This window comes from Diplotaxodon limnothrissa, unplaced genomic scaffold (genome assembly GCF_057381915.1).
Source record: "Diplotaxodon limnothrissa isolate DT_005_m unplaced genomic scaffold, D_limnothrissa_male_GT1.1 unmapped_scaffold_4, whole genome shotgun sequence".
Classification (NCBI taxonomy): Eukaryota; Metazoa; Chordata; class Actinopteri; order Cichliformes; family Cichlidae; genus Diplotaxodon; species Diplotaxodon limnothrissa.
The window spans coordinates 1,453,126-1,478,413 of record NW_028188558.1 but is presented as its reverse complement, the minus strand read 5'-3'; the positions used below and the strand labels follow the sequence as shown (position 1 = coordinate 1,478,413).

Genomic DNA, 25,288 nt, shown 5'->3' with positions numbered 1-25,288 from the left:
ATTGACATGACATTGACCAATCAGATGAAAGGAAGAAAAATAGGGTCAAAATTCGTACTTGTAACTTGCAGGGTTTTTTTTTTGGCTAAGTCCACACACAAATCTTTTTTCAGACACACACAAATCTTTTTTTTACACACACACAAATCTTTTTTACACATACAAATTTTTTTCACGCACACACAAATTCTTTTTACACATACAAATCCTGATTTACAAGTACAAAATATTTATGACCACATTTTGAGCCCATACAAATGTTCTGCAGACGAGTCCATGCGCTCACAACAAAGCTCAGTGTGGACGACGCTGTGCACGCTCCAATGCTGATTGGTTAGAAAGTGGGCGGGAACAGGGAAGAGAGCGACAGCAGTGTTCAGCACAAACACGAAGGATCAAAGAAGAAGAACATGACAAGCTCAGATGGAGGCTGCAGTGGACACTTTTCATTGTTTTAACATTCGCTTTCACTTCAGCTTCACCAACAACAGCACAAGCAGAGCAGCCCACTGACTGAGTGGCCGTGACGGCGCCCCCTGGTGACTGTAAACCACTACAACATGTAGACGGCCGTCTGCTGCTCATTTCTTTGCCACCATCACAGGAGCTCTTTATCATGTTCTACACTCTCATTGGTTCTTTGTGTGCTTGTTTTTTACAACAGTAGTCATTGTGATTGTTCAAAGAAGACAGTCAGCTGTGACTAAATGTAGCTCCTACAGCAGTGATTGGAATAACTACTGAAGCTAATCCAGTATCAAAGCTCAGGAATCAGCAGCTCCCACCTCGTTTTCTTTGAACAACTATTTTTAGCTGCTGTGTTTTTGTGTTTCTGCGGACCTCAGACATCCTGCTGCTCTGGAGAACTGAAGCTCTAAAGGCTTCAGCCTTTATCTCCAAGAAACAAAGCTGATCATGGAGACCCAGCAGGTCAGCTGATCTGTGGACAGCACCAGCATCTTTAAGTAAGTCTGAGAGGTGAGCAGTCTTTGGAAGCCTTTACTGTCTGATAGTCTCAGAGCAGGATTTGGATCATTATTTGGCTTTTCTTCTATTATTATGTTTAGTTTCTGCTTCACAGATATTCTCTGAGATGTTCTCTGAAATGTTTCCCACTGTTGGACAAACTTTCACAGTTTCTTCATAAAGGAGATCTCCTGTGCAGTCCATCTGTGATAATATGTTAAACACTGAATTATGATTCATATCTGAATGTACTGACTGTTAATTATTGATGAGAACATAATCAGTAAATATAAATATGTTTGAGTTTGGCTTTGATGAATCAGACTAAAAGTAATAAAATAATGATTTTAGAGACAGGCCTAACTCAGGCCAGCTGACAGCCTGTGTACAAACAGACTTCAGCCATATGAGAGTGAGTGTGAGTGAATGAGAGCACACACAGGACACTCTGATCTCTGAATGTGTGTGACGCAGTGAAAAAGAGGATTGTACTGGATATACTGTGACTGACAAACAGAGTTTAAAGAGAAAGGTGTTTGGATTAAAATGGATTATGCTAAAGTGAACGTGCTAATGAAATCTGAACTGACTGAAATGTGAAGTGAAGATAATTCAGATGTAAAAGAGACAGAAACTGATAATAAGGTGGGGCTGGAGATCAGTGAATCAGAATCAGAATACTTTATTGATCCCTGGGGGAAATTATTTTTTGTTACAGTGCTCCATTTTAAAACAACATTAAGACAAGACAGACAATACACTAACTAAGAATAGTACAATATATACATATATATACATACATACATACATAAGTCACTCATAAATAAATATTTGGAAAAGAAACATGTGTAGTTGTAGTAGCAAACAGTGTGTTAAGTGGATGCGTTGTACAGGGAGCCACAGGCAGGAATGATTTCCTGTGTCGTTCAGTGGTGCTTTTTGGTAATCTCAGTCTCTCACTGAACGAGCTCCTGTGACTGACCAGCATGTCATGGAGTGGGTGGGAGGGGTTATCCAACATTGTCTTTATCTTGGACAGCATCCGCCTCTCCGACACCACCTTGAGGGAGTCCAGCTCCGTCCCAACAACATTGCTGGCCTTACGGATTAGTTTATTAAGTCTGTTGGCATCTGCGACCCTCAGCCTGCTCCCCCAGCATGCAACAGCATAGAGGATCGCACTGGCCACAACAGACTCATAGAAAATCCTCAGCATTTTCTGGCAGATGTTGAAGGACCTCAGTCGCCTCAAGAAATAGAGACGACTCTGGCCCTTCCTGTAAAGTGCTGTGGTGTTTTTAGCCCAGTCCAGTTTATTGTCAATGTGTACTCCAAGGTATTTATAGTCCTCCACAATGTCAACACTGACCCCCTGGATTGAAACAGGGGTCAAGTGTTTCCTGGTCTTCCTGAAGTCCACGATCAGTTCCTTGGTCTTTGCCACGTTGAGCTGCAGATGATTCTGCTCACACCACGTGACAAAGGAGTCGACCACAGCCCGGTACTCTGTCTCATCATCCCTGCTGATGCATCCAACCACCGCAGAGTCATCAGAGAACTTCTGAAGATTGCAGGTCTCTGTGCAGTGGCTGAAGTCTGTGGTGTAGAGGGTGAAGAGGAAGGGGGAGAGGACAGTCCCCTGTGGTGCCCCTGTGTTGCTGATCACCTTGTCAGACACACACTGTGGGAGACGTACATATTGTGGTCTTCCTGTCAGGTAATCAACAATCCAGGACACCAGAGAAGCATCCACCTGCATCGCTGCTAACTTATCACCCAGGAGGGTCGGCCTGATGGTGTTGAAAGCACTGGAAAAGTCAAAAAACATGACCCTCACAGTGCTCGCCGGCTGGTCCAGATGGGTGTAGACACGATTGAGCAGGTAGATGATGGCGTCCTCAGTTCCGAGACGAGGCTGATAAGCGAACTGAAGGGGATCCAGATGTGGTCTTACTATGGGTCGCAGCTGGTCCAGGATGAGCCTTTCCAGGGTCTTCATGATGTGGGAGGTCAATGCCACGGGCCTGTAATCCTGGGGGCCACTGGGACGAGGCGTCTTTGGTACAGGGACGAGGCATGATGTCTTCCACATCACCGGGACCCTCTGCAGACTCAGACTCAGCATAAACAGTTTATGAAAGACTCCACACAGCTGGGGGGCACAGGTCTTGAGGACAAGGGGACTCACTCCGTCTGGTCCAGCAGACTTGCCTGAGTGAAGTCTCCTCATTTGCATCTCAACCTGGTATTGAGTGAAGGTGATGGGTGGGGGAGGGGTGTCAGGAATCTCACAGGAGGCAACATGTGAAGAGAGAGGCTGGCACAGTGGTGTGGCTCTGGATTCCAGGCTGACTACAGGTGAGGTTGTGGGGGTGGGAGCAGACACTGTGGTGTCGAATCTATTGAAAAACAGATTCAACTCATTGGCTCTATTCTCACCTCCCTCAGCTCCCCTGCTGTTGGTTGGCCTGAATCCAGTGATGGTCTTCATGCCCCTCCACACCTCTCTCATGCTGTTCTGCTGGAGTTTCCACTCCAGCTTCCTCCTGTAATTGTCCTTAGCCTCTCTGATCTTGTCCTTTAGTAACACCTGGGTCTTCCTCACCTCCTCTTTGTTGCCCCCTCTGAAAGCCCTGAAGGGCATGTAAACACCTGATTGGTTGAGTAGATATCAGATCGACGGTTTCACAGTTTTCCCTGTGGATTATAACTTTAAGAAGATGTGACATTCATCAAGGAATCCTGCTCTCCAGATTATTTCCACGAACACTGAGCTGGATCACATCTACAGTGCTGGAAGTGCCCGTCTCACCACCAACCTCTCTGTGCACATTCACTTTTCAACCCTTTGTGAGACACTAAAGGTGTAGATCTGAGGATTAATCTGTGTTAGTGCGAACACCTCTAATAGGTTGGTTTAGTCTTTCCAAGTCATATCTTCCCTTAGATCTGCGGTCCAGGCTCCTAAAATCATCCTAGTTTAACAAGCACTACAATCTAGAGGAGAACTGCACTAACAGGTGTGACTGATGAGATCTGACCTGCAAGGATACTCATGTTTATGTATCAGGACAAGCAGGGAAGACCTGGGCCCTGTTTCAGGAAGCCGGTTTAGTGGAAAAACTGAGTAAGTATACCCTGAGTTAACGAAAACTCTGGGTTTTCGGTTTCACAAAGCGAATTCAGATGAAGCCTATGACGACACACTCCGTGAAGCTAACCTGCCCCCTAGCAGGTTTACTACAACTAACCCTGACTGTCTCCGCCCCTTTGTCGGAAACCTGACAGTAGGAAGTGTCGGACATGGCGTGCCCCTTCCTTGAAGAGCCAGTATATGTTGAAGCCCAAATTCTCCGCAGAGCTCACCGCCGGGAGAGAGTGATCAGAGCGCGTTTGGACATTTTATCATTTCCTGATGATTTTCTGTGTGAACGTTACCGTTTCTCAGCACAATCTATAATTTATTTGGATAACATCCTCAGGCCATATATTACGCATGTGACACATCGCGGACATGCTCTCAGTTCATTACATATTATTTGTATTGCACTTCGGTTTCTTGCAAACGGGAGCTTTCTGTATAATATTGGTGACGCTGAGCACGTTTCCAAGGCTACCGTCTGTCGGGCAGTCAGGAATGTTACAGTTGCACTGAAACGTCTCCTGTACTCGTTTGTGGTGTTCCCCGGTCATAGACCCACAAGATTCATCAAAGAGGGATGCCACAAAATTGCAGGTATCAGGATGACCAAAACTTAATGTATGATGTGGTGATACTTGAACTACTACTTAAATTGTACATTTATTTTCACGGTTCCCAGGCGTGATTGGCTGTATAGATGGCACTCACATTCCAATCATTGCTCCTTCAGTAAATGAAGGAGACTATGTGAACAGGAAGTCTTTCCACAGCATTAATGTACAGGTACATAGTTCCCTGTAGCATTTCAGACTAACAAATTATTTCATTATAGTAATGGATGCTAATTTGTGTTCTCTGCACTGTGAAGATCATATGTGATGCTGCCAACATTATCACAAATGTGGAAGCCAAGCGGCCAGGCTCTGTCCATGACTCACAAATATTCCGTGAATGTACACTGAGCACAAAATTTGGACATGGTGAGTTGAGAATACTTTAAAATATATAAAGACCAATTGCTTCAGGGACATTTGAACTGAAGTGTATCCTTCTGTCTTAGGAGAGTTCACTGGCTACTTGCTTGGTGATAGGGGGTATCCATGTTTACCCTATTTGCTTACCCCTTACCCTGACCCTGAACCGGGCCCACAGCAGCGATATAATCTGGCTAATTGCAGGACAAGAGCCAGAGTTGAAATGACTATCGGAATGCTTAAGGCCCGGTTCCAGTGCCTGCAAAGACTCAGGGTCACCCCAGAAAGGGCATGTGACATTATTGTGGCATGTGTGATTCTTCACAACATTGCCACAATTAGAGGAGAACACTGTCCTTCTGAACCAAACATCAGCAGTGATCCAAACCATGAACATCCTGACCCTCCCACGGACATACAAGATGGAAGCGCAGTCAGAGACACCATATGTCACAATCATTTCTTTTGACCCATCACCTCAACATGTTGAAAGAAGAATAAACAGATTTTTTGTTCAACTGGCTTTATTGGTCGCCAGTGTTTCCTGTACACAAAGTATTAAAAGATGTAAACCTCATAAAGTGTCTCTGTTGCTTCCTCCTCTGTAACAGCTGTCAATGTTTCTTCATTATTTTCCTGTAGTAAAGAAATAAACAACATTGCAGTTCTACTGTACACTCATATAATCTGTGGAGTATTGAGAGTACTCACAACTGCATGTTGGTCTGGCTCAACAGGAGGCTGCACCAGATGCAGTACACCATCATCATCAGTACACTTATAACTTACAAGGGACCAAATGGCAATTAACAAACATACCAATCACCTTACACTTCATTGTCATTATGCTCTCAAAGACAACCAAGGCTGAGGGAAGGCAAAATCAGTAGGAAAATAACTTCACTACAAAATAATCCATTATGGTAAAGAGTTTATCAAATGAATGAGCAGCACTGCAAAGGTGACTGTGAAGAAAGGATGTATGCACATCATGTATTATTTTGAATTTACCCCCTATGTAGGCACTTGTGTCTTGCGGGGTTATTGACTCAGAGGATGTCCCCGCAGAGATGCCTTCGGCCACAGGGCGCCCACTGTTTTGGCTGAGGGCCAACTGCTCAGCCTCTGTGAGTGGTGGTGGTGGAGGACCCCCACCTGTTTTTCGGGCCTCCGCTTTTTTTCTGTTGGCTATAACGGGTCACATTTGAGCATACAGAGTAAGCAAATATGTACTTGTAATGTGCTCAGATAATTTCAATAAGTGCTTACAGAAAGAAAATTAATGTAGCCTCTAACTGCAATTGATTTACATGGGACAAACAGACCAAGCACTATGGCTCATAATACAATTACACCTCACCTGTTTGGACTATATTTTTATATTTCATTTTTACTTGCTGCCAGGAACGTTTGGGGCCTGTTGGGTTGCACCTGCGCTCACATCACATCACAAAATAAAATGTATAAAATAACAAATAAAATAACATGTGATAAAATAACGTGTTAAATGGGTGGAAATCCCTCGATCAATGTTTATATTAACACTCACGCATTGACTCTGTCGGCTATGTTTTGCCATGCATGCTCCCTGTCTTTTGCAGCTGTGGCTGTGTTACTTTTTTCCGCGGAATTTGCATGTTATCGGCATATGCTGCCATCAGAATTTCGGCCTCAAGCGCTGTAAGATACATTGACCGCGCCTTCTTTCCCTCCGTCTCCATGGTGACTCGCTTAATCTGTGCTCCACTGATCAGGGCTTTATGTATCCTCGTCCGCGCGCTTCACTTGGGGTTAAAGCAACTCCGCGTTGACTGAACTACTTGTTATCAGCCTTTCTGAAACCGAATATTCCGAGTTGGACAGTTCGGGGTTACTCAACCCTGCGTATCGTTTTTCACTCTGAGTTTTCTAAACCGGCTTCCTGAAACAGGGCCCAGAACAAGACGTTACAAGGCCAGGGGCAACTTGTCAGTGCTGCCTATGACAACGTGAGAGCATTCTCCACAAAACTGGCGCTCTGGAAAGCTCAGCTCTCTCAGACAAACCTTTGCCATTTCCCAGCATGCAAGGCACTCGTGGATGCAGGCACACCATTCAGTGCTGACGAGTATGTTGATGTCATTTTGAGGCTACAGGAGGAATTTGATCACAGGTTTGCTGACTTCAAGACACACAGAGCCACCTTTCACATTTTTGCGGACCCCGTCTCCTTTGATGTGCAAGATGCCCCTTCTGTGCTTCAAATGGAGCTCATTGAGCTGCAGTGCAACTCTGAACTCAAAGCAAAGTTCAGGGAGGTGAGTGGAAAAGCAGACAAGCTTGGACAATTTTTGAGAGACTTGAGCCCTAGTTTCCCTCGGCTTTCCCGAATGTTCAAGTGGACCATGTGCCTTTTTGGTAGCACATACTTGTGCCAAAAGCTCTTCTCCACTTTGAACTTCAATAAGTCCAAGTACAGGTCCAGACTTACGGATGATCATCTTCAAGACATACTGAGGGTCGCAACTGCTTCCTCCCTCAGGCCAAATCTGGCTCGGCTATGCGAGAGGAAACGCTGCCAGGTCTCTAGCAGCAAGGAGTAGGCAAGAGAAGCCATGTTCAGAAGAACAGTTCATTTTCTACAGTGTTCCATTCATGTTCAGAAGAAGGTTATAGAACTGTTAATACAGACATTTCAATCTAAATACAGCAGATATAGAAGACTGAAAGAAACACACAAGTTCACTGACTAAAAATATCTTATTATTATTTTATTTATGTTTTACAGATTGATTTATTTTCTTATTAATTGTTAATTTGTTTATTTATTTTTCATATTTTGTGTTAAAAAATAAAAATAAAGAGATTTGAGAGGATTGGAATTTTTTAACCATGCCTTTCTTGTGGAAAACCTAATGCGGCCCAGCCTCACCCAGACTCTGCCTGCAGCGGCCCCCAGCTAAATTGAGTTTGAGACCCCTGTCCTACACCATAAATCAGTAAGAGAGGGTACGACCTCTCTCATGGCCCCAAGTGGTGTGTGCATGCCAGAGCACTCTGGAAGGCACACAGAGTCTTTACAGACTACTCAGGATCAAACCTCTATCATCATCCAATCGATTATACAACTCTAAGCATATATGAGTAAATTAGCGTGAATTAGCATTATATTAGTGAGGAGTTAATGCTAAGTAGGCTGCCATTAGTGGCTAATGCTAATTTTAGATGAAAAAGCATTAGCAGCTAATGCTCATATTGTTTTCCTTTGCTTTGTAAGAATGACAGCAGCTAATGATACGAAGTCTACCATTATTAACTATTGTTAATTTGATGTAAATTAGCATTATCCGATAATGGTAACCCTTTTCCCCTGCATTATATTGATGTCAGGAGTTAATGCTAACTAGGCTGCCATTAGGGGCTAACTCTAATTAGGTGAATAATTATTAGCAGCTAATGCTAATATTGTTTTCCCTTCCCTTTTAACAATGTGAGCAGCTAATTCTAATTTGAGGTGAATTAGCATTATATTAGTGAGCAGTTAATGCTAAGTAGGCTGCCATTATTAACTAATGCTACTTTGACGTGAATTAGCATTATGTGCTAATGCTAATACTGTTTTCTCTTGCTTTATACAACTTGAGCAGCTATTGCTAAGTAGGCCACTTTGCTCTGCTAAAGATTTCTGTGACCATGATAGAAACTCTGATAAGCTAATGCTGCTAAGCTAATGCTGTTTATGGGCCCTGTTAGAATCAATATTTCATTCTCATTCTGTTGTTTGAGAACAATAACAGAAAAATGTGCACTTGAGAACAAATTTATTGTGAATTCAGCTGTGAATGTACAGTTTGTCATTATTTAAGCTTCCATTTCCAAATGTTAGCTGACACTTTATTAGGTACACTGGTATCTATATCAGGTACACCTGTGACCTAAATGTTCCTGCAAACAGACTCCTTGGAGACCCCTACACAAATATCCATGAACTATCCAGCTAGACTAGTGTGTCTGTCCCTGAAAATATTCCTGCATGTGTGATTGTTCATGTGTCATCTGCAGGAAACAAACAGGAAGTGAGTTATAGACACGGGAAATGTTTCCAGCTCTTCCTCCTCTATCAGATTTTCTCTCCATACCTGAGAGTGTCCAGTCTCCAGCCTGGATCCTTCAGTCCAGCCGACAGCAGCTTCATTCCTGAGGGACCTGGATGATTGTAGCTCAGGTCCAGCTCTCTCAGATGGGAGGGGTTGGAGCTCAGAGGTGAGGCCAGAGAAGTACAGCCTTCCTCTGTGATCAGACAGCCTGACAGACTGCAGACACACAAAACAACAATCCGTTTGTCAACAGTTGTTTTCTCTTTGTCACAATAACATCTATCCATCCATTGTAACTTTATTTATAAGTGACAATACCCAACAGACAACAACAGTCATCTGAAGCTGTTTAACAGTGTAAGGTAACCGCCTCCACTGTGAGCAGCACTTGGTGATGGTGGGAAGAAGAGCTCCCTTTGACACAAAGATCCTCCCAGTGAAAACAGGCTCCAGGAGGAGCATCTACCATGACTGGTTGCACCGTGAGGGGAAAGAGAAGAGGTGAGCTCAGAGAGACAAGAACAAAACAGAGAGACAAAAGTTAAGGACATGCAGTAGTGACATATAAAAGCATCAGGAGTGAAAAGAGGGGAGAAGAAAGCAGAGCATCATGGGAAGTCCACCAACAGCCTAAGCCTATAGCAGCATAACTAAGGGATGGTTCAGGGTCACCTGATCCAGCTCGAACTATAAGCTTTATCAAAAAGGAAAGTTTGAAGCTGATCTTCAAAGTAGAGAGGGCGTCTGTCTCCTGGACTCAAACTGGGAGCTGCTGCCACACCCAGTCCAACATAGCCAGGCTTTCTTTGCTGCTTTGACAAAACCTCAAATCCCAGTCAGAGATGGTGAGCATCATCACAGTGATGATCATTTCTCTGTAACCCAGGCTTTCTGCTTCAGGATCTGTGCACGCTCACAGAACAAGGAGACCTTTAAACATCATTTCACTAAATGGATGGACTGAGCTCAGCCTACAGATGAACTGGTGCCAGAGATCATAAAGAACATCAAACAGTCAAATTCAACACTTTAATGGAAATATGAGATTAATGCTGCAGACAATCATGAAGCTGCTGAATTCATGAACATCAAGAATGCAGCGAGTGGTAAAATAAAGATTTGACCTCAGTGTGCTCAGTGTTCCTGTCTATTCCTAACATATTCCTAACATGATAGCTGCACTTTAGAGCTCTAAAACTGGAACTGACACATATTTAAACTCCACATGTTACTCAGTACATTCAGTTCTGACACTCGCCCACAGTCCAACAAAGGAAACATGGAGATCACATCAGTTTGTCACCAAAGTCTAATTATTAGGGCAACTTAACCTGTTATTATCTCGTTAACTCATTAACTGATTAACGTCAGCAATTATTTTAATCACAGTTTTTAAAATCATGATTATTGTGAAAGTGCTCACTGGCTCTGAATATAACAGCCATGGGTCACAGGAGGGATGTTGATCAGTGCTGGCTTGAAATGGGCGTCATTATGGGTCTCAGCCAATGGGAGCATTGAGGGTGGGCCTAATACTACTGCAGCGCTCACATGACCCAGGACAGAGAGAAAGGGGCGGGGACAGAAACATGGAGACAGGTACAGATCTTTGACATGTTCATTTTAAACTGTTCCAGGAGGCAGTGTTGATACAACTAAAGTTATCTGTTGTTGAAGAAGTCGGTCTGAGGAACGTTCTTAGGATCAACAAATGACGGCATGTATGAGCCTCAAGACGCAGCATCACAAGAAGAACACATGAGCTGTAGAAAAAGGAGAGACTACGAAAGCCACGGCGTTACAACGTGAACATGCTTGATCAGAGTGTGATTGTGAACAGGAGGAAGACTCAGCTGAGAACAGTGTGGTGGATACAGAGCAGAGCCCACCATCAGTACAGAGGCCTGTCCATTAGAGTGCTGCTCCAACATGCAGCACATGTACTTGGCCACAGCTGCAACATCTGTACCTGTGAAAGCTTCTTCTCTGTTGCTGCTCATATTGTGCAGAAGAAGAGAGTTTCTTTATCATCAGAAAATGTCAATGAGCTTGTGAGTCTTAGCAGCTGGCTCGGTGCAGAGGAGGAAGAACATGTCAAGTCAGAGGAAGATAAATGCAGTTCATGTTGTCAACTCAACCTGGACTGTTGAAAGAGTTTTTCTTTGTCTGGTTTCTGACTGAGATTCTCCAAAGGAAATCCAGCACAAACACACACTTCACACACTCAAAGTCCTGCACAGTAAATGAGCTGATGAGCGTTTGTGCTGCTGCCTGATAACAGAACAATAGTTCTGCTGCTTCCTGTTCTGCAAACACACATTTATAAATGTTCACTTGCTGTTGATCAAAGGTATGTTGGTGGCTCTGGACGCTGAGGGAACTTTGTAAAAAACTAGATCAAATGTTAACGTCCTGGCAGAGGCAAAGAACTTTGATTTGATATTTGATTAGATTCATGTTTCAGCTCAGACTGACAGAAATATTTGAACTGCTGCTGTGTTAAAGGGAACACTGCTGTTAGAAAGCACCTGATCTGTTTCTGCACACTGAATGTTGCACTTCTCATACTGCAGTACTATTAAAATAAGTACACAATGCACTACTTTTGAACTCATGATTGAATGTTGCTGTAACAAAGCCATTAATGTGATTCAAAGTGTTCATGGTTTCCCAGCACAACAAATGATTGCACAAGTGTGACTGATCCACTTTCTAATGTGTGTGTAGCCCACACTGTGTGTCACTGTGTCACAGGTGAGTCTGTGTGTCCAGGTTCTATGAGGACAACAGGATATAGTGACTGAGTCCAGCAGCTTAAAGTCTGACTCCATCCTCCATTTAAATAACTCACAGCAACAACTGAATAGCTTTGCCTTTGTGTAGCTGACACTTCATTTTAATGTCCTTCTATTCTGGTTCATCTGGTTTCAGTTTCTATAAGCACACAGGTTTCATCAGGACTCTATGACCTCAGTAATCTTTGCTGGGCCTTAATGCTCTGAACAAAGCTGCACATCACAAGACTAAATAGAAATGAATCAGTCTTTCATTCTCACTGCTGTTTGACTTCAGCTCTCAATGTCCCACCATAACCCATGGAAAGAATTACTGTCCATCCAGGCTGCTGAACATGAAGCTGAAGAAGGTGGAGTATTGTGAGGGCTGATGGAGATGATGAATCCAGGAGCAGTGGGTGGATGGCAGCATCAGCATGAAGGATCAGTGTGAGAACACATCATCATCCACAAAGGAAACCAGTCTGAGTGTCTGACGCTCTTGTTAGAAAGACGCAGTCCCAGCAGTTAGCTTGTCTGCTAGTTAGCTGAGAGCTAACTCACTTGTACATTGAATACCAAACTGTGTAAACCAGGGGTGTCAAACATATGGCCCGTGGGCCAAATCCAGCCCTTGAGATAATTTCATATGTCAAATATTGATGAATTTTCAGGCTTGCTGATAATCAATGTGAGCACGGCTGAGGTTTTATTCTGATGAGCAAACCATGTGGCCAAACACTTTCAGAGACAGACTGGGATCATACCATTATGTGAAAGAGGACATGTCCCATAGACAGCAAGGGTAGTGGTAGAGACCAGTACACAGAGAAATGGGAGCTGTATTGAAATGCAAGCGTGTCAGGAAAGAGTGAAAAGGCAAAATGAGCAGCATCTGGCTGCATTTCAGTGATATTGGAGACCACAAAGCTGAGTGCAACATTTATACAGGAGATATACAGGAGACGCTGAGAGTAGAACTGATAAAATTAGGAGCTGGCTAAAGTGAGACCCATTTTTATTTCCACCCATTTTCCACTGTGGAGGACAAAAGGTTTCAAACTGGTCCAGGTCTTAAACCTCACGTGTTCTTCCTAATAGCAGTAAATGGATAGAAATAAGGCTTTCATGAAAACACTGAATAAAACTTGCTGCCTTTAAAAAGACTAAATGTACAGTTCAGTATTGAATACTACATAAAATAAACTATATATAAAGTGTGTCTGAATGGCAGAGATGCAGAAATATGTGCATGTAGCACAGAGCCACGGCTCAGTGTCTGAATGAGTCTCACAGACCTGAATGTGCTGTTGAAGCCATTTATAATTATAACGTAATTCTTTACTCGTTTGATCTGCTCCTTACCACAAGCCACCAGACGTAGAAGGTTTTGGACTTTTAACTATATTTTCTGAAGTTTTACAACTTTTCTTACTGTTAAAAACCTCGTTATGGCCATTCATGCTGTACAAAGTAATTAGACATGTGTGGTATCTACAGAAACGTCAGGATCTCAGCTAAAAGTTCACAAAACCATCTCAACAACCACCAAACAGCTGAAACAGCAGGTGAACAGATCACACAAAAAAGATGTAAACACAAATCCCCCTGATCATCTGTTTTTTAAACATGAAGTGTAGTTTTGGACGTTCATTTACTGCTGGTTCAGTGAATTTTGGTTGGACAGTGATGAAACCTGCAGTCTCAGAATCTGTGAGAAGTCTGCTTTCAGCTCGCAACAGCATTGTTGTGTTGTGTGCTGTGGATTCACCTCTGCAAACTCATCACTGTTTCACCATCATGTTTCTACACTGAACAAAAATATAAACGCAACACCTTTGTTACTGCACCCATTCCCCATGGGATGGACGTAGAGACCTAAAATTCATTCCAGATACACAATATAACCATCCCTCCCAAACAGTGGTCACAAATCAGTCCAAATGTGTGGTAGTGGGCACATCTGCTATATTGAGATAATCCATCCCACCTCACAGGTGTGCCACATCAGGATGCTGATCTGACATCATGAGTAGTGCACAGGTGTACCTCAGACTGCCCACAACAAAAGGCCACCCTGGAATGTGCAGTTTTTTGCGTTATTGGGGGTCTGGGACCCAGAACCGGTCAGTATCTTGTGTGACCACCATTTGCCTCATGCAGTGCAACACATCGTCGCATGGAGTCTATCAGATTGTCAATTGTGGCCTGTGGAATGTTGGTCCACTCCACTTCAATGGCTGTGCGAGGTTGTTGGATATTCGTGGGAACTGGTACACGCTGTCGTATACGCCGGTCAAGCACATCCCGAACATGCTCAATGGGTGACATGTCCGGTGAGTATGCTCTCAATTTTAGGTCTCTACGTCCATCCCATGGGGAATGGGAGCAGTAACAAAGGTGTTGCATTTATATTTTTGTTGAGTGTACTTAGACAATAACAAAGGAAGCAGTTCCCAGGAACTACTTCCTGTCTTGTTAACATAAGAGTATGTTGCCCTTCAAAACACCTCCACTTCTCCTCTTATTAGAGGACTGCCTTATTATTAATCTGCTAATTCTGTCAGTTGATGAAAGAAAAATGCTTGATCTCACCTGAGAGTTTCCAGTGTACAGTGTGGACTCTTCAGTCCTTCAGACAGAAGCTTCACGCCTGAATCCTTCAGGTTGATGTTACTCAGGTCCAGCTGTCTCAGATTAGAGGTCTGAGAGCTGAGACCTGAGGCCAGAGCTTCACAGCTTCTCTCTGACAGGTCACAGTGACTCAGTCTGAAAAATAACAGATAAACAATTACAAAAATAAAACACTTATGTTGAAGCGTAATGAGATACTATTATATTTAGCAATATTTCATCTTGTTTTTGTCAGGAAACTGAGCACTGATGCAGAGCAACATGTGGAGAGAATCAGAGGAGAAGAAGTGAAGAGAGAACAGCAGTAAAACAACACTGAATTGTTCAGTGTGCTTTTGATATCAACAGAATGTGTCAAACTTCTTTATTTTGTATTTGTTTTAGTAGAATTGATGATTATCACTTAGATAACAACCACAGGCCAGGTCTAAATTGCACTTTGGTGACACTTACACCCAGAAATATTTCAGAAACGTGGACAATTTGTGCTCCATTGTATTCAGTATTGAACAAACTGAGTACCGATGACCACTTAATATTTTTGATAGTTTATTTGAGTTGTTCCACCTGATCTGTGTTAACTAGAATAAACATTTAAAAGCTAAAGCTATGATCACAGATTTACTCACAGAGCTTTGTTGGAGGCTTTGACCACTGGCAGCAGCCTCAGTAGAGCCTTTTTAAAGGCTCGTGTTCACACTTAGATCATCGATTTCTACTTACATTTCTTTCTGGGAAAAATGGAGATTACTTTGAAAACAGGAACTATTTTCCCCAAAAATCAGCCCTTGATTAGTAAATCACTCCAACATGTTCTCAGTCAGAAGAAGCTGTCTTGTTATGAGGGAGAGAAGAAAAAGATCGAGGCACAGAAACTTGTTGAAAGAGAGATAAAGCAGCTAAAATCAGGTCTAAAAGTAAAGCAGAGGATGAGCTGAATAAAGGACACTCAAGGCTGGCTTGGAAAGGAATGAAGTCCATGGTGGGGATGCAGAACAAGGACCAAAGATGAATGTGATGCTGAATCAGCAGAAGACTTGGACTCATATAATTCCAGCTTTGATATCATTGATTTCAATGAAGATCTTTGTGATTGTAGCAAAGGGCCGGTAGCTCTGAGAGTCCCACTGATGAGGTTTCTGTGAAGGTTCGCAGTTATCTAAAGAGCTTAGAAAAAAAGGCATCTGGACTTCTTTAAGTTTTTTGAAGACGTTTCGCCTTTCACCTCTCATCCAAGAAGCTTCTTTATTTCAAGGGTCAAATAGTGGAGAGTCCCAGATTAGCCTGTGTACAAACAGACTTCAGCCATATAAGAGTGTGTGTGAGTGAATGAGAGCACACACAGGACACTCTGATCTCTGAATGTGTGTGACGCAGTGAAAAAGAGGATTGTACTGGATATACTGTGACTGACAAACAGAGTTTAAAGAGAAAGGTGTTTGGATTAAAATGGATTATGCTAAAGTGAACGTGCTAATGAAATCTGAACTGACTGAAATGTGAAGTGAAGATAATTCAGATGTAAAAGAGAGAGAGAGGGGGTGATGATAAGGTGAGGCTGAAGATCAGTGAAGGGGATGTAAACACCTGATTGGTTGAGTAGATATCAGATCGACAGTTTCACAGTTTTCCCTGTGGATTATAACTTTAAGAAGATGTGACATTCATCAAGGAATCCTGCTCTCTGGATTATTTCCACGAACACTGAGCTGGAACACATCTACAGTGCTGGAAGTGCCCGTCTCACCACCAACCTCTCTGTGCACATTCACTTTTCAACCCTTTGTGAGACACTAAACGTGTAAATCTGAGCATTTATCTACAGTGGGGCAAAAAAGTATTTAGTCAGCCACCGATTGTGCAAGTTCCCCCACTTAAAATGATGACAGAGGTCAGTAATTTGCACCAGAGGTACACTTCAACTGTGAGAGACAGAATGTGAAAAAAAAAATCCATGAATCCACATGGTAGGATTTGTAAAGAATTTATTCGTAAATCAGGGTGGAAAATAAGTATTTGGTCACCTCAAACAAGGAAAATCTCTGGCTCTCACAGACCTGTAACGTCTTCTCTAAGAAGCTTTTCTGTCCCCCACTCGTTACCTGTATGAATGGCACCTGTTTGAACTCATCATCTGTATAAAAGACACCTGTCCACAGCCTCAAACAGTCAGACTCCAAACTCCGCCATGGCCAAGACCAAAGAGCTTTCGAAGGACACCAGGAAAAGTATTGTAGACCTGCACCAGACTGGGAAGAGTGAATCTACAATAGGCAAGCAGCTTGGTGTGAAGAAATCAACTGTGGGAGCAATCATCAGAAAATGGAAGACATACAAGACCACTGATAATCTCCCTCGATCTGGGGCTCCACGCAAGATCTCATCCCGTGGGGTCAAAATGATCATGAGAACGGTGAGCAAAGATCCCAGAACCACACGGGGGGACCTGGTGAATGACCTGCAGAGAGCTGGGACCAAAGTAACAAAGGTCACCATCAGTAACACACTACAACGGCAGGGAATCAAATCCCGCAGTGCCAGACGTGTTCCGCTGCTGAAGCCAGTGCATGTCCAGGCCCGTCTGAAGTTTGCCAGAGAGCACATGGATGATACAGCAGAGGATTGGGAGAATGTCATGTGGTCAGATGAAACCAAAGTAGAACTTTTTGGTATAAACTCAACTCGTCGTGTTTGGAGGAAGAAGAATACTGAGTTGCATCCCAAGAACACCATACCTACTGTGAAGCATGGGGGTGGAAACATCATGCTATGGGGCTGTTTTTCTGCCAAGGGGACAGGACGACTGATCCGTGTTAAGGACAGAATGAATGGGGCCATGTATCGTGAGATTTTGAGCCAAAACCTCCTTCCATCAGTGAGAACTTTGAAGATGAAACGAGGCTGGGTCTTCCAACATGACAATGATCCAAAACACACCGCCCGGGCAACAAAGGAGTGGCTCCGTAAGAAGCATTTGAAAGTCCTGGAGTGGCCTAGCCAGTCTCCAGACCTCAACCCCACAGAAAATCTGTGGCGGGAGTTGAAAGTCCGTGTTGCTCGGCGACAGCCCCAAAACATCACTGCTCTCGAGAAGATCTGCATGGAGGAATGGGCCAAAATACCAGCTACTGTGTGTGCAAACCTGGTAAAGACCGATAGTAAACGTTTGACCTCTGTTATTGCCAACAAAGGTTATGTTACAAAGTATTGAGTTGTATTTTTGTTATTGACCAAATACTTATTTGCCACCCTGATTTACGGATAAATTCTTTACAAATCCTACCATGTGAATTCATGGATTTTTTTTTTTCACATTCTGTCTCTCACAGTTGACGTGTACCTCTGGTGCAAATTACTGACCTCTGTCATCATTTTAAGTGGGGGAACTTGCACAATCGGTGGCTGACTAAATACTTTTTTGCCCCACTGTATGTTAGTGCAAACACCTCTAATAGGTTGGTTTAGTCTTTCCAAGTCATATCTTCCCTTGGAGTCTGCGGTCCAGGCTTCTAAAATCATCCTAGTTTAACAAGCAGTACAATCTAGAGTAGAGCTGCACTAACAGGTGTGACTGATGAGATCTGATACTCATGTTTATTTGTATCAGGACAAGCAGGGAAGACCTGGACATCAACTCTGTCAGGCTGCCTGAGTCCTCTCACCCACATCAGCTCAGAACTCTGCATTATCTACTGAGTCAGACTCAGTGGATCAGGGATCAGAAGTTCTACAAAGAGTAGAACCAGACTTCCTGTATAGAGGTGTGTGGGCCTACTGATCCACAGTGTCAGCACAACTTTCACATCATATTCATCTCAGCACAACTAAAACATGCTGACTGACCCCAGAGTTTCAAGTCCACATCCTGGACTCTCCAGGAAACCACACAGATGCTTCACTCCTGGATCCTGCAGGTTGTTATTGTTACTCAGGTCCAGCTCTCTCAGATGGGAGGGGTTGGACTTCAGTGCTGCTGCCAGATAATCACAGCTGATCTCTGACAAACCACAGTCCTTCAATCTGAATAAAAAATGAAAGATGTAAGTTTATTAGACAAAGTGCTTGAAATCATTCAGTGTTTCATCATCTGTTCAGAGCTGAAGAAGGTTCAGAATGTAGAAGTTTAGAAAATGGAAACTCCAAACAGCTGAAGCCAACAGGAAGCAGCTTCAAACAAACAAGAGAAAAAAATGAATTTTTCACATTGAAGTCGTACATTTATCATAAAGTTGTCAAGTTTTGCCGTGTGAAAGAGAAAAAACTGAACAGGAATCCTCAGAGTTGAACCCTCTGCATAGAGGTTCAAGTTCCTCTTCAGGTCCCAAAGTGCAGAACAACAAGGTTTCAAACAGCTTCGTTCCAGCAGCATCAGCCACAGAAATGCAGAGATAATTCTTTGGATCTCTTGGTTGTGTTGTATGATGCTGTGTTTGCATATCTGGTGTCTGTGTTGCTTTGTGAGGATGGATCATTTACTGCAGCTCCAGATAAACAGAGCTGGACCTGAACCTGGTAACTTCACTTAGAAGACACTTGTGACGGGAACGTGTGAGAAGTTTTGAGCAGACAAGTGTTGATTTTGAGTCTGGGACGAGGTCTCCACAGTCTTTGTGGAGATCCACATTCTGCGTACTGCCTGTGAGAAGCTGCAGACATTTCTCCTCCAAATCCACTGAGCAGCTGCTCGTGGTGGTATTAGCTTCATGTGTGCATGTTAGCATTAAGCCGCGGTGACACTCTGCTGTGGACACGGTCACAGCTGGACGCATGATGGATGAGTCGTCCTTCCTGTTAAACTTCTTTGAGGTGAGCTTGAAGCTGCTGCTTGGGGCGCATGCACAGCTGGTTATTGTACTGGAAATGTTCTGCAGACGAGTCCATGCGCTCACAACAAAGCTCAGTGTGGACGACGCTGTGCACGCTCCAATGCTGATTAGTATGAGTGCGCACTTGGTCTGAAAACTGGAAAGCTTTGAGTATCCCTGCTCTCTTCCCTCTTCCAGAACAGGGAAGAGAGCAGCAGCAGCGTTCAGCACAAACACGAAGGATCAAAGAAGAAGAACATGACAAGCTCAGATGGAGGTTGCAGTGGACACTTTTCATTGTTTTAACTTCGCTTTCACTTCAGCTTCACCAACAACAGCACAAGCAGAGCAGCCCACTGACTGCGTGGCCGTGACGGCGCCCCCTGGTGACTGTAAACCACTACAACATGTAGACGGCCGTCTGCTGCTCATTTCTTTACCACCATCACAAGAGCTCTTTATCCTGTTCTTCACTCTCATTGGGTCTTTGTGTGCTTGTTTTTACAACAGTAGTCATTCTGATTGGTCAAAGAAGACAGTCAGCTGTGACTAAATGTAGCTCCTACAGCAGTGATGGGAATAACTACTGAAGCTAATCCAGTATCAAAGCTCAGGAATCAGCAGCTCCCACCTCGTTTTCTTTGAACAACTATTTTTAGCTGCTGTGTTTTTGTGTTTCTGCGGACCTCAGACATCCTGCTGCTCTGGAGAACTGAAGCTCTAAAAGCTTCAGCCTTTATCTCCAAGAAACAAAGCTGATCATGGAGACCCAGCAGGTCAGCTGATCTGTGGACAGCACCAGCATCTTTAAGTAAGTCTGAGAGGTGAGCAGTCTTTGGAAGCCTTTACTGTCTGATAGTCTCAGAGCAGGATTTGGATCATTATTTGGCTTTTCTTCTATTATTATGTTTAGTTTCTGCTTCACAGATATTCTCTGAGATGTTCTCTGAAATGTTTCCCACTGTTGGACAAACTTTCACAGTTTCTTCATAAAGGAGATCTCCTGTGCAGTCCATCTGTGATAATATGTTAAACACTGAATTATGATTCATATCTGAATGTACTGACTGTTAATTATTGATGAGAACATAATCAGTAAATATAAATATGTTTGAGTTTGGCTTTGATGAATCAGAATAAAAGTAATAAAATAATGATTTTAGAGACAGGCCTAACTCAGGCCAGCTGACAGCCTGTGTACAAACAGACTTCAGCCATATGAGAGTGAGTGTGAGTGAATGAGAGCACACACAGGACACTCTGATCTCTGAATGTGTGTGACGCAGTGAAAAAGAGGATTGTACTGGATATACTGTGACTGACAAACAGAGTTTAAAGAGAAAGGTGTTTGGATTAAAATGGATTATGCTAAAGTGAACGTGCTAATGAAATCTGAACTGACTGAAATGTGAAGTGAAGATAATTCATTATTTACTGAGTCAGACTCAGAGGATCAGGGATCAGAAGTTCTACAAAGAGTAGAACCAGACTTCCTGTATAGAGGTTTGTGGGCCTACTGATCCACAGTGTCAGCACAACTTTCACATCATATTCATCTCAGCACAACTAGAACATGTGACTGACCTCAGAGTTTCAAGTCCACATCCTGGACTCTCCAGGAAACCACACAGATGCTTCACTCCTGAATCCTGCAGGGTTTTGTTGTGACCCAGGTCCAGCTCTCTCAGATGGGAGGGGTTGGACTTCAGTGCTGCTGCCAGATAATTACAGCTGATCTCTGACAAACCACAGCCAAACAATCTGTATAAAAAATGAAAGATGTAAGTTTACTAGACAAAGTGTGAGCTTGAAATCATTCAGTGTTTCATCATCTGTTCAGAGCTGAAGAAGGTTCAGAATGTAGAAGTTTAGAAAATGGAAACTCCAAACAGCTGAAGCCAACAGGAAGCAGCTTCAAGCTTTTTGCTCACGGTGCACCATGTAAAACCAGTTAAAAACAATAAATAAATGTTTTAAAAAAGAAGGAAGCAGCTTCAAACAAACACAACAAGAGAAAAAACTGAATGTTTCACATTAAAGTTGTACATTTATCATAAAAACAGGAAAAAGACTTGAAAAAGTCGTGTTTTTCCTTCCAGGAACAACAAGGTTTCACTTTTAAAGGTGAAGTGTGAAAGAAATGGACATATTTGAAGTCCAACACCTTTTTCCAGTCACATTATTAAAGCAGACAAACTACAAGCTCATTTTCATTCCAACAAGTCATCTTCTGACCTGGACTAACAACACTGGTCTCTATGTGCAGCTGGCTGTGAGACCAGTGCTCAGGGAGCGTCTACAAAGTGCAACAGTGAAAGAACATCACACACTCATTTGAGGAAATATGATGAAATGTTGTGTATTAGCAGCAAGTTATTGAATCATTTTCCTCAGAAACCAAACAAAATGATTGACAAACATGTTTTTACAAACTCAGTGTTGGACTTGGATCAGCAGGATAAGCTGATGTTTAAAGGCATTTGAGTCTCACTGTATGAGAGTCCAGTTATTACTCAATATTTATGGATGATGTTCTTTCAGTGTTGCACTTTGTAGACGCTCCCTGAGCCTCACAGCCAGCTGCACATGGACCAGCTGACATTACCCAGCATTAGAGGCGGCTGTAAAAAAAAAAAAGGATTTTCCTATTTAAATGGTTTTAATTTGAATAAAGCGATGTTGATTCATTCAATCCTGAATCGATTTTTAATATAAATGTATTTTGCCAGAATCTCAGGTTAAAGCTCCCAAAAGTATTTCAACAAGCAGCAAACAGATAAAACAGTAAATGAGAGCAGCTAAACACACAAAGATGGAAACACAGAGCGTGGATCGTTTACTCGACGGCACGTACACGGACACGCCGTCGGGGCTGAAAGTGGACAGCTCACAGATCCTGAAGCTGCAGGTTTCATCTGTCTCCAACCAAAACTGACTGAACCAGCAGCAAAAGAAGATCCAAACTACGCTTTACGTTTGATGAACATCGTCATGAATTCTCTCTGACTTTGACGTTTACTTCCTGCACAGCGCTCCCTCTCTCAGTGTACTTCAAGAACAGTTTACCTTCAAAAATCTGTTTCCTGCATTATTCACTGCTTATTACGCACCAGTCTGCTGTTGTGTTCACTGCTGTCGGCCTCCGAAAACAAAGCCTCATTTCTGCTGTTCAATACTGAAGAAATTTAAACCTTTTAAAATGATGACAGATTACAAACTCTCAGCTGTGTCTGTAATCAAACCTCTGTAACTTTGCTTCACTTCAGCAGCATCAGGTCATGTTCACATGTTGATTCATGGTTTGCTTCAGGTTTTGATCGACTGCAGAATATTTTGAAGGTTATCTGCTATAAAAAGCCAGAAGAGGAAAATCTGCTTCATGTGTTTCTGTTTGATCCTCAGTGACTTTGACACAAAGGCCTCTGCTGTGATGATCACACCTCTGATCAAGTCTCACAGTGTCAGCTTTGTTTTTATACATATGGATATGTGCTGATAAATGATCAGAATTATAATATTTCCCACTGTCTGCTGTGTGCCGTGACCTTTGACCTGCTAAAGACAGTCAGCTGTGGATTATTCATTGTTGTGTCTGATACTTAGAACTGTGAGGAAGAACACTACACAGTTAATCAGGGTCCCCTCTCTCTGAATCAGGAAAGGTGGGCAGGCCGCGTGTGGGCCGCGGGCCATACGTTGAGTCTCACTGTTTGAAATGCAAACATTGTTCTGCTGCAGTCAATGGACTAAACCAGAGAAGAAGAAAACAGACTTTACCATGAAGATCCTCAGTGTGGATCAGTATAATATCAGCCTGATGTCTGCAGTTTAGTGTCAGCACAACTTTCACATCATATTCATCTCAGCACAACTAAAACATGCTGACTGACCTCAGAGTTTCAAGTCCACATCCTGTACTCTCCAGGAAACCACACAGATGCTTCACTCCTGGATCCTGCAGGTTGTTGTTGTCACTCAGGTCCAGCTCTCTCAGATGGGAGGGGTTGGACTTCAGTGCTGCTGCCAGATAATTACAGCTGATCTCTGACAAACCACAGCCCCACAATCTGTATAAAGAATGAAAGATGTAAGTTTATTAGACAAAGTGCTTGAAATCATTCAGTGTTTCATCATCTGTTCAGAGCTGAAGAAGGTTCAGAATGTAGAAGTTTAGAAAATGGAAACTCCAAACAGCTGAAGCCAACAGGAAGCAGCTTCAAACAAACACAACAAGAGAAAAAACTCTGAATGTTTCACATTAAAGTCGTACATTTATCATAAAAACAGGACAAAGACTTGAAAAAGTCGTGTTTTTCCTTCCAGGAACAACAAGGCTTCACTTTTAAAGGTGAAGTGTGAAAGAAATGGACATATTTGAAGTCCAACACCTTTTTCCAGTCACATTATTAAAGCAGAAAAACTACAAGCTCATTTTCATTCCAACAAGTCATCTTCTGACCCTTTATTATTATTGTTATTATTCAATATTTATGGAGGATGTTTTTAAATTGGGCTCAAATATGTGACAGACATTTCATCCCATGTCAGTTTGGCCTCATCCTGGGACGGATTATCCAGCACACACTCTGACCACAGGCCCAGGGGCCACGCAAAGCTGGGCTCCATCCAAGAGACAGGAAACAAACCAACACAATAATAAAAAGCACCATGTGATCTTCTTACATCTTCAAGACAAACATAGTAAAAACATGAGCATATTTGTTTCCTGATAAAATGATGTGACAGGTAGACGTAAAGTAAAGTGGTGGTGTTACAGCCTTTCTCCCCTCTGCTGCCGAGGCTGTTAGTCTCTCCCAAACTCAGCTACAGGACTTCCAAATGAATGAAAGCAGCAGAAGTGGCTTTACAAATGAAACCACAGTGACAGACAGTAATTAAGAATCTCCTAAGCAATCCAAAGATAAGAAAAGTTCACCTGCCAATTCTATAAAGCTTGGTTGTTCATACAATAATATCATTTAATGATCAGCAGTGGGGATGTTTGGATCCTGACCTGAGAGTTTCCAGTGTACAATGTGGACTCTGCAGTGCAGCAGACAGAAGCTTCACTCCTGAATCCTGCAGGTCATTGTTACTCAGGTCCAGCTCTTTCAGACTAGAGGATTGGGAGTTGAGAACTGAGGACAGAGCACCACAGCTTCTCTCTGAGAGGTTACAGCCACTCAGTCTGGAAGAAAACAAAAAAACAATTAAATCAGTCAAATGAAACATTTTTAATGCCAGCATGCAATACAATTATTGGTTAACTAAATAGCTTCATTAAAACACAACTCTTCTTCTATAGCAGCACTTACTCCTTGTAAGCTCCACCTGCTCCACCATCTGAGTCAGACGACATGAAAACAAACTGTAAATCTAGTAGAAACATGATTGGAAATCTTCTCAGATCCATTTGTACATTTAGAGCCTGATCCTGAAATATAGCAGCACGGACATTCACAGCAGCAAAGGGTTCTTGCTGATCTGAGCTGGCTTGGCCCTGGCTTATTGAAGATTAAAGAAAGCGGAATCAGCTGTTCAAACCCCCACAAGGCTGCCCGCTGTGACTGAAACAATGGGACGCGTCGTGACTTCTCAAAATGGGCTCATTGAACGCAGCACGGATAAGATCTTGAAGAAGCTCATGGCGGTCGTGAGTTCTCAGACTTTGCTCTTTGAGCGCAAAACCGATAACCTCTCGGAGAAGCTCGTGGCTCTCCAACGGGAGATTGAGAGACGAGTGACGGACTGTTAGATCAGCTGTGAAATTGACATGCAGTTGTTCGCACCAAAGAAAGCCACCATCATCTCATGCGGCTAACATACCGGCGCCAGCTGTGGTCTCAAGGCTGGAGCTGAACATAAATCTCACCCTGATAACAGACGGTGTTTAGACTGTTCCTTCCCATCCTAAGCA

The 25,288-nt window shown here is 43.0% G+C and overlaps 1 protein-coding gene across 5 annotated transcripts in view; it reads right to left on the bottom strand.

Annotated features, from left to right (window-relative positions):
• LOC146606847 (protein NLRC3-like) overlaps positions 1-25,288 on the bottom strand; it is a 1,106,670-nt gene that overhangs the window by 16,975 nt on the left and 1,064,407 nt on the right. For 2 of the 5 annotated variants that reach the window (XM_085349208.1, XM_085349213.1), the window contains exon 6: positions 24,386-24,559. In XM_085349208.1, coding sequence (XP_085205334.1) covers positions 24,386-24,559 — 174 coding nt within the window. Of the gene's footprint in view, positions 1-9,200; positions 9,375-14,527; positions 14,702-18,409; positions 18,587-23,187; positions 23,439-24,385; positions 24,560-25,288 lie in introns of those variants that run through there. The other 3 variants (XM_085349198.1, XM_085349218.1, XM_085349220.1) reach the window with 3 other exon arrangements.